Below are 8,814 nucleotides of genomic sequence, written 5' to 3'. Positions count from 1 at the left end.
TAGAAGAGAAAAAGCCCATTGAGATCCGTGATAACACAACATTACCACTAAATATAAGTCATTACATGCGTATATGGCCTATTAATTACTATTACACAAAACTACAATAAAATCTTACACAATTTAAAACAATACATAAAATATGACCAATTATAATAGTTTACAGTCAAAGTTAATAGAATTCACTTCACTAAAAAGGAACCATTAGACTCATTATTACTTATTTCGAGCTAAAATAACCCATTAAGACTCGATATAATAATACAATATGGTCAAATATAAGTCGTTACACCAAAATATGACCCTTCAAATCTTGTTATAACGAAAATTATAATCAAACATCTCCATAGATAACAATACATACATATATGACTCGTTATAATAAGTTTTAGGTAAATATGATTAAATATAAGCCTCTTCACATAAAAAAAAACCATTAAGAACCACTATGATCCATTATAAGCAAATATAATCCATGAGAACCGGTTATAACCAAATATATAAGTTACTAATCGCAGATATCAACGCTATAGAGCATTACAACCAAATATTACTTAATATAATGAAATACATACAAATATTACCCTTCAGTGTTAGACGCATTACTACCACACTACTAGAAAACTGGATATTTGCGACCGCATTTCCGGTCGCAAAATAGTCGCAATTGCCTTGTTGCGACTGTTTTGTGACCGGGAATGCAATCGGAAAAACACACGTCGCAATTGCCCTATTGCGACCTAGTTGCGACTACTGCTACGTTTTACAACCTGTTTTGTGACCATAAGAGTGGTCGCAAATTTTGCCACCATCATGACTTTTCAACATCTTTTGTCTTGTTGCGATCGTTTTGCGACCGCCTGATCTTTTGTTTTTTTGCGATGGTTTTGCAACCGCTTGCCATTTACAAACTGGCGACCGCCATTTTGCGGTCGCAAAATTTTATGTTATTTTTTTTTCCATTTTCAGCTAGTTTCTCTTTTAAACCTACTAATAATATTCATATTTTCAAAAGTTAAGCATTTATCAAATTTTCAAAATTATATAATAACATTCCACTTAGAGTTACAAATTCAAACATCAAATACTCGAGTTATCCTAACATAATTCAATCGTTTCTTGGGCTTTACTCTCAGCATCATTTATATAACTAAAACATAACTCCATCAAAAGTGACCCTCATGTTTAAATGGATCATAGAAGAGGTTGTAGTGAACATGAGAACTCCCCCCGAAGCACGCATATCATCTAAATACATCCACAAGCATCAACACGCATCTAATACACCATATTGTTCTCTTTCCTTCTCACTGAAATTTAACATACACAAGTTTTAGGGTTAATAATTGTTGGTGGTAGCAAGAATATAGTTAGGACATAGGGTAGGCTCCTAACACGAAATAAATGGGTTAGGGCTGAGGCTAAGCGAAATGGCTTTTTGATAAATGGGTCATGCTTCGGTTGACCTAAACGGACCCATCTCCAGTGGTACGGATCGATTGGGTATATCTAATTTTGTTAAAAGCAATTAGGGTGCAAAATATAATTACAAAATCATATTACTTCAGGAATAATAAAAAAACATATGATGCAAGGTGTTATATATTAACGTCAGACGACTAACGACCCATTTGACAAATTCGGCCAGTTTGATCTCGTTCCTTTTATGCTATTTTTTATTTTGCCCGTTTGAGACAAAATGTAGGCCGAATAGATCTATTCTTGCAAACAATTGAGTCTGCGTGCGAGAGAGGGATAGAGATACCTGAAACGAGCTGAGCTTCAAGATCTTGAAATGAGACTAGGGTTTGGATCTGGATCTATGTTTTTGCTGAAAAAGAAACAGAGAATATGAAAATATATCTATTCTAATATACTCTTCTGTCTTCTCTCTCCCACACACACATGCACAAAGAACCAAACAGCGAGTGTTGCATTTGATAACCAAACAACATGAAACTAAACCCGCGGAATAATGCATGATATGTGGAATGTTGGCATTGTTGAGTGTTGATACAAAACTACAGTGGCATGCTCTTTTAAAGTGGTAGCTTTATCCCCAAAGTGGTAGATTTATTTAAAAGATTTGACAAATAGTCCTTTGAGAAAAATGCAATTTGCGTCCCTGTGGTATGTCCCAAACATCAACTTGAGCCCCTAAATTAAATTTTTGGTTTTTTTGAGCCCCCTGACTTCATAAATTCATAACAGTATGAGTACTTCTGTCAAGCTGCCGTTTGTTTGACTGTTTGAGCCAGGGGTAAGACCGTCTTTTTACTTTATTTCCCTTCTAAAAACCCCAAAATTCACTATTAAGCCCTAATTTACTCCCGCCAAAACACAAAGACAGTTGATTGTGCAAGAGAGAAACCCTAATCAATGGTGTTCACATGGCGACTTCGTCCTCAAGGTGAATACTACGATCCTGAAGATATATATGGTAAGTTGATTGTGTCTTCTTCCTGAGAGGTATAGTTTGTTTTCGGTAAGTTGAATATTATCTGATGGTTTGATCATTTGTGTTAATAGGGAATGAACCCAGACTATTTTCTCTAAAGATTAACCATGGAGGTGAGTTTACTGATTATCCAGGAAGGGAGTATGTCAACGGTAAGGTTAGTTACATTGACTGGGTTGAGTTTGAAAAGTTAAGTGTTGATGTTCTTCGTGAAATGCTGAAAGATATAGGTTACTCTATAGATGATGTGTTGAATTATTTTGTTAAAGATCCTAATGTGTGTTTGGATTTTGGTCTTAGACACTTTACTGATGATGATGATGATGAGTTAGATTATGTGTATGACCAACTTAGAAAAGGATGCAAGTTAGTAGATTTGTATGTTGAAATAGGAGAATCTAGAATCAAGGATTCAACTGCAATGAGCTTGGCTTTACTAGATAATGTGGGTGAAGATAATGTGGTTGAGGGTGAGTCAGAAAGTAGCGAGGCAGTTTCTGATGGTGAGTCAGAAAGTAGTGATAAAGAGAACAATGATGAAGAAGATCCACATTACACATTTGATCAAGAACCAGATAATCCAGTGTTTTATTATGAAGTAGATATGAGTCAGTTCAAGGCATGTGTTGACTTTGATCCTGATGAAGTCAATGAGACAATTAAGGATGCTAGAAATGAGAATACTGAAGAAGAACTTAGGCAGAAAGATATAACTTGTGATCATGAGGATTTTAGTGATAAAGATGATAACTGTACACTGCTGGACAAGGTTGCCAAGAAGGTAAGGAAGAAGAGAAAAAATACAGGTAATGTTAGTGACTTATACCTCCCATTTTCAATCGGTCAATTAATACCAGATAAAAAACAATTGAATGACATGGTTAAGACATATGCTGTTAAGAGTAGAAGGCCTATTTATATATTAAAAAAATGATAAGTTGAGGTTCAGAGTTACTTGTCTTGGGACTAATCCTACTTTGGGTTCTGGTGAGGGGCAGAATAGTAAATTTAGAGGGCTAGGGTTAAAACAAGATAAAAGGCACTTGAAGCCCACTTCCTTGGGCGGTTTAGATCTCCAGGAGAACCTGAAAAGGAATCTTGGTGTGTGAAAACCATTACCTCACAACATCATTGCCTCCAAACAAGAGAAGTGGGCCTGTACACCATGTCTCAGATAGCTAATGAGATCCAACCCATGATCGAGTCAAACCCTGACATGCCTTTGCCAGCCATACAGGATATGCTTGTGAAGAACCATCAGGTGAATGTTTCAATCCAGAAAGTGTTTAGGGCTAAAAGAATTGCTACAACAAGGATCATTGGAGATTATAGAGAGCAGTATGGTATCCTAAGGTCTTATTGTGAAGCACTGTTGAGGGCAAATCCAGGTAGCACAATTAAAATAGATTGTGAACCCTGTGCTAACCCTTGTCTTCCTACTAGGCAATTCAAGAGATGTTATGTTTGTTTTGTTTCTATTATGAGAGGGTTCAAGATGTGTGGTAGAGAAATATTGGGACTAGATGGATGTTTTATGAAAGGTCCATTTCATGGACAGATTTTTACTGCAGTTGGTGTTGATGGCAACAACGGTATATATCCTGTAGCATATGCTTTAGTGGAGGCTGAAACTTTTAAATCTTGGGAATGGTTTTTGGAATTACTCAAAGATGATCTTGGCTTAGCAAACAGTACCAACTTCACTTTTATCTCAGATAGGCAAAAGGTATGGCATTTTATCATTTAAATGTTTATGCCATTTTATCATATCTAACTTACATTGTATGAGGCAGGGACAACTGCCTGCATTATCCAAAGTGTTCCTAGACTCTGAATACGGGTTCTGTTTAAGACATATCCACCAGAATCTGAAAAAGGATTGGCCTGGTGATGTGTACAAAAACTTGTTGTATGGAGTAGCATGCAAGACATCAATGCCATATTTTTAGAAGGCAATGGAAGAAATGAAGATTGCAGAGCCTGGTTTCCATGAAAAGCTATCAAATATCTCAACAAGCAGTTGGTCAAAAGCACACTTTTCAGGTAGGGCCAAATGTGACATATTGTTGAATAATATATGTGAAGTGTTCAATAGGCAGTTGATAGGAGCCAGAGACAAACCTGTAATCACATGTTTAGAGTTCAAAAGAGTGTATATGACCAAAAGAATTGTGAATGTAAAGAAGATTCAAACTAAAGCTCATGGTCCATTAACTCCTCATGCTCAAGAAGTGTTTAATAAGATCAAAGAAGAAGCCTCACAACTCAATGTTTTAATGGTGGATGCAGTACAGTACCAGGTATGTGTATTGCAGTTTGACCAAATAAGACCCTTTACTAGGTGAGTAACTCAATGTTTCAATGTTGGATACTGATTTTGTGTAGGTGAATAGCTCAAGATCCCAGTGTGTTGTTAATATGAAGAACAGAACATGCACCTGCAGAAAGTGGGATTTAACTAGCATGCCATGTAAACATGCAGTGGCTGCTATCAATGATATGGACAGGAATGATATTAGGATAGGGGTGCCAGAAGAATTGGTTGATGAAGTGTATTGGTTATCCACATGGAAGAAGGTTTATGAGAATGTGATTAATCCAATTCCCGGGCCTGAGAATTGGATACCCTCACAATGTCCCACCAAACTTCTACCTCCCAAACACCATAAGCAGGTTGGGAGGCCACAAAAGAAGAGAAAGAAATCAGTTGGTGAGGCTGAAGTTGAAGCTCCTTTTGATAGTGAGGGAAAAATGACCAGGAAGGGAAATACAACCAAGTGCAGCAAGTGTGGAAATTTGGGACACAACAGTAGGACATGCAAGGGGCAGGGTGGGGAGAATGTTGTACATGCACCAAGTGAGGATCAAGTTGCAGGTGGAGAAAACAAAACCAGGAAGAAGTGTAGCAAGTGTGGAAGCTTGGGTCACAACAGTAGGACATGCAAGGGCCAGGGAGGGGAGAATGTTCAAGAATCTCAAACTGTATCACAAGGTGCACCAAGTGAGAGTGAAGCTTAGTTAGGTTGATTTCAATGGCTTAAGACTTGTTTATGTATGGTTTAAGACTTGTCTATGTATGTTTATGTATGGTTTAAGACTTGTAAGGCAGTTCAACTGCAGTTTATGTTTGTAATGGTTTAAGACTTGTAATGCAGTTCAACTGCAGTTTATGTTTGTGCTGCAGTTTATGTTATGCTGATCTTGGTAATCCAGTTCAACTGCAGTTTATGTTCAACTGCAGTTTATGCAGTTTATGTTCAACTGCAGTTTATGCAGTTAATGTATCATACACATTGAGTCTCAACCAACTAAATTTCATTAAACGTATCAATACAAACACATGCAGTTAATGTATCAATACAAACATTTAAAACCCTAACAATCTACTTCCAATGAGCATCATCATTTGACTATTCGGAGTCAGAAGAATGCTCCCCCGGGTACAGATCATGGTACCAATCATCCTCCGGTGGTTGAACTGCACATTCCCACCTATCCTTTTCCAACTCTTCTGAGTCGTAGTCCGCTGCTGGATCTGGAAGAGACGCTTCATACTCTGCTTTCAACACTTCTATCACAGCATCATAGTCATCAAACCACTCCTCCTTCAGCACAGACGACACTAAGTCCAACTCATTGTCAGCCACTTCCTCAACCAATTCGTTATTCTACACATCAACGGCAACATTCATAGCATTAAATTGATACTAACCAAAACTTGTTCAATGCTCATTCATACATTAACCAAAACAAGACACATAACCAACATTCATTACATTAAGAGACTCTTACATTAAACTAAAAATACATATAAACAACCACAATCATTAACCAACTAAACAATAAACACATCTTCAAAAACATCACTTCGTTAGCTTTCTTAATTTCCAAATCATCTTTCTTTTCCATGCTCCTTAACAATGCGGGTATTACCTTCTCAAAAGTAGAGCATGAATTTGAAGGTGGAGATGAAGGTGTATCAGCCCACCTTATAAATCCACAATCTTTCTTCTGTAAAAACAAATCAAGCAGGAAATAGCCATATAAACTTCAATCTTTCTTCTATAATTTTAACTTACATAGCATAAGAAGCGTCGATTTGGGTTAGCTTCCGTCTTTGATACCTTGTACCACGTAGGTGCACCACAAGAACACAGGAATTGAGAAGCTTCCCCGCCAGCTGATTTCTTGTTGGAGCTTGAAGCTGATTTTTGAGACATCTTCACAATAGTTTAAGACTGGATCGATCGATTAGGGAATTGGGGTTAGGGTTCGTATCAGATCAGTGTTCTTATGAATCAGTTTGATGAATTTAGGGGATAAGGGATTATTTGTATAAGGTCATAAGGGTATATTAGACATTTAACAATAGTCAAACAGTCAAACAGACGGAACCTTGACAAAAGGACTCAGAGTGTTATGAATTTATAAAGTCAGGGGCTTAAAAAACCAAAAATTTAATTTAGGGGCTCAAGTTGATGTTTGGGACATACCACAGGGACGCAAATTGCATTTTTCTCTAGTCCTTTTGTTTATTTAAAAAAAAAGAAGTAACAAAATTGTCGTGTAGAAAGATGACGATTTTGTGAGCATTTACCTGTAGTTACAATGAGCACCAGCCCATGTAACATTGAGCACCATCCCTGTTCAAGTAGCCATGTTTTCATCTTTAATACGCGATACATACATAGTTAACAAGATTAAAACTAAAAAAAATAAAACATAACTGACCGGGATCAGCTTGAGGTCACATGAAACCACCACTCTAGCAACCTAGGTAATCCTCAGAACAAAACAAAAGCTCGATGTTAGAATTTCAAGATTCTTAACCACAGTATGTATCGAGAAAACAAAAACAAACAGTTCATCGCTGAAAACATAACTGTGTACCAACAAAGTGGAGTTTTATATGGTTACAAATGGGAAAAGGAGAGTCGGGTTCGGATCAAAACGGGACTAAATAACCTGCCCGGGCATAACTTAGCCATGGAACCTCCTCTTCGACTTCCGATTGCTAAAGATCTCGGCAGCAGCACACGTCTTGTTAGTCAATATTGGCTCACCAGCCAAGCATCACACATCACCTGAAACACATTCATTTTATGAAATCTGGTTAGAAAGCTACAATCTGTACACAGTATTAGTTATTTTGTTGCCACTTATCTTTTTTGTCCCATGTTTATTAGTATATATCAGCCACAAGTAAGACTGTGCTTTCTAAGGGCCAAACCCGCCCAACCAAACTAGAATAGGCTCGACACTAGCTCGATTACATATATATGATCCATTGATCCTCCTGCAGCATATCTCTCAAATTCTACATAATCTATAAAGCAAATGAAACGAATCAATACAAGTTCAACCACAACATGTGAATTGATGACATCTACTGATTAAGATGATGATATCATACCTCATCATGAAGAATAAGAGTAGGAGGATTTGGCAACAAAGAAAAGGCTCTTTTCGAGGGGATATAATATACCATCATCATTCTTCATCTTTCAATGACGATTTAATAGCATAACTGTCTTGACAGCTTCGAACTTTCCAGGTCTAGTCAACTTTGTACCAGACAAGATCATCATGAATACTTCATGAATAAAACCCTGTTAATTTGAAGCCCGTCGAATCATTCAATCGCATGCACATTGCGTAAAACTACATGTGGTAAAACATGTGGGTTAAGCAGGTTAAGTAACAGGTAATTTTGATACTTGTCGGGTCAGCTTAAAACACTTTTCGCAAAACTAGTGTGCATTTTGCTATAAAATTTGGTGCGTCAAACTTGGTTTTTTTAAACCATGTTGTTTAAATAAACAATCTAATCTTTAGAAGAAAATGATTTATGAGGTTCAATGCACAAAAATCACACTTTAAGGTTTACAGCTGTAGGAATTATTACCTTATAAGATGGTTCTAGCTTGTCTTTGTATTTGGTAGTATACAAGTCATTATTCATCATCAAAGTGCTCTCCACCACATAATCAGTTTCAAACCGCAACAAAATAAAAGATAAATCATTAAGTGGAAGGTGTAGGAACATGCGTATGAGAGAATAAAAAATAACTAAAAAGCATGGTAGGAAATAGAAATAGTACCTGCATCACAATATGTGGGTACAAGGTTTGACCTTTACTGATAGGAGGATCCAGAGTAACAACAAATGTATGAGGTTGGTTAGACTGCAAAAACAAAGAGAGATTAAAATCTAAAGATGTTTTTCCAAAGATTAATAAACATAAAAAGGGAAACCGCGACTCTAAAACATATCTATTACAAGAATTAAGCAACTCAAAACACGGTCTCTCAAGATTATTTCAGGAACAAGCAATTCGATGTTCTTTTTCTCTAAG

The 8,814-nt window shown here is 36.8% G+C and overlaps 2 protein-coding genes and 1 long non-coding RNA gene across 4 annotated transcripts; 1 reads left to right on the top strand and 2 right to left on the bottom strand.

The window, feature by feature from the left end:
• Positions 1-1,022: 1,022 nt before the first annotated feature.
• LOC110896581 lies at positions 1,023-1,809 on the bottom strand. Its single transcript, XR_002568008.2, has 2 exons — positions 1,766-1,809; positions 1,023-1,310 (listed from the first exon to the last, which is right to left on the bottom strand). It is a non-coding gene; the product is annotated as an uncharacterized LOC110896581 (long non-coding RNA).
• A 3,148-nt stretch (positions 1,810-4,957) lies between these two features.
• On the top strand, positions 4,958-5,476 carry LOC118485031. The gene has a single exon (XM_035981244.1). The coding sequence runs from the start codon at positions 4,958-4,960 to the stop codon at positions 5,474-5,476; it is 519 nt and encodes a 172-aa protein (XP_035837137.1).
• Positions 5,477-5,789: 313 nt separating this feature from the next.
• Positions 5,790-8,601, bottom strand: LOC118484858. 2 transcript variants are annotated; one of them, XM_035980895.1, is made up of 8 exons: positions 8,364-8,601; positions 7,872-8,119; positions 7,342-7,784; positions 7,190-7,231; positions 7,056-7,101; positions 6,583-6,696; positions 6,392-6,469; positions 5,790-6,126 (listed from the first exon to the last, which is right to left on the bottom strand). In XM_035980895.1, the coding sequence occupies exons 6-8, from the start codon at positions 6,676-6,678 to the stop codon at positions 5,869-5,871; spliced, it is 432 nt and encodes a 143-aa protein (XP_035836788.1). In that variant the 5' UTR covers positions 6,679-6,696; positions 7,056-7,101; positions 7,190-7,231; positions 7,342-7,784; positions 7,872-8,119; positions 8,364-8,601; the 3' UTR covers positions 5,790-5,868. The 2 variants fall into 2 exon arrangements, with proteins under 2 accessions (XP_035836788.1, XP_035836789.1); XM_035980896.1 differs by having other exon boundaries at positions 7,190-7,784.
• Between the last annotated feature and the right edge of the window lie 213 nt (positions 8,602-8,814).

The sequence above is a fragment of the Helianthus annuus genome, chromosome 12 (assembly GCF_002127325.2).
Source record: "Helianthus annuus cultivar XRQ/B chromosome 12, HanXRQr2.0-SUNRISE, whole genome shotgun sequence".
Taxonomy (NCBI): domain Eukaryota; kingdom Viridiplantae; phylum Streptophyta; class Magnoliopsida; order Asterales; family Asteraceae; genus Helianthus; species Helianthus annuus.
Note: the sequence above shows the minus strand (reverse complement) of the source record. Positions and strands in the feature narration are given on the sequence as shown.

What these genes read in the sequence shown, in the direction of transcription:
- LOC118485031 (XM_035981244.1), top strand. Translation starts at nt 4,958, where the DNA reads ATGGACAGGAATGATATTAGGATAGGGGTGCCAGAAGAATTGGTTGAT.
- LOC118484858 (XM_035980896.1), bottom strand. Translation starts at nt 6,678, where the DNA reads ATGTCTCAAAAATCAGCTTCAAGCTCCAACAAGAAATCAGCTGGCGGG. An exon ending in GTGCACCTACGTGGTACAAG is followed by an intron (nt 6,470 to 6,582) that starts GTATCAAAGACG and finishes TTGTTTTTACAG; the next exon opens with AAGAAAGATTGTGGATTTAT. An exon ending in CATGCTCTACTTTTGAGAAG is followed by an intron (nt 6,127 to 6,391) that starts GTAATACCCGCA and finishes GTTGATGTGTAG; the next exon opens with AATAACGAATTGGTTGAGGA.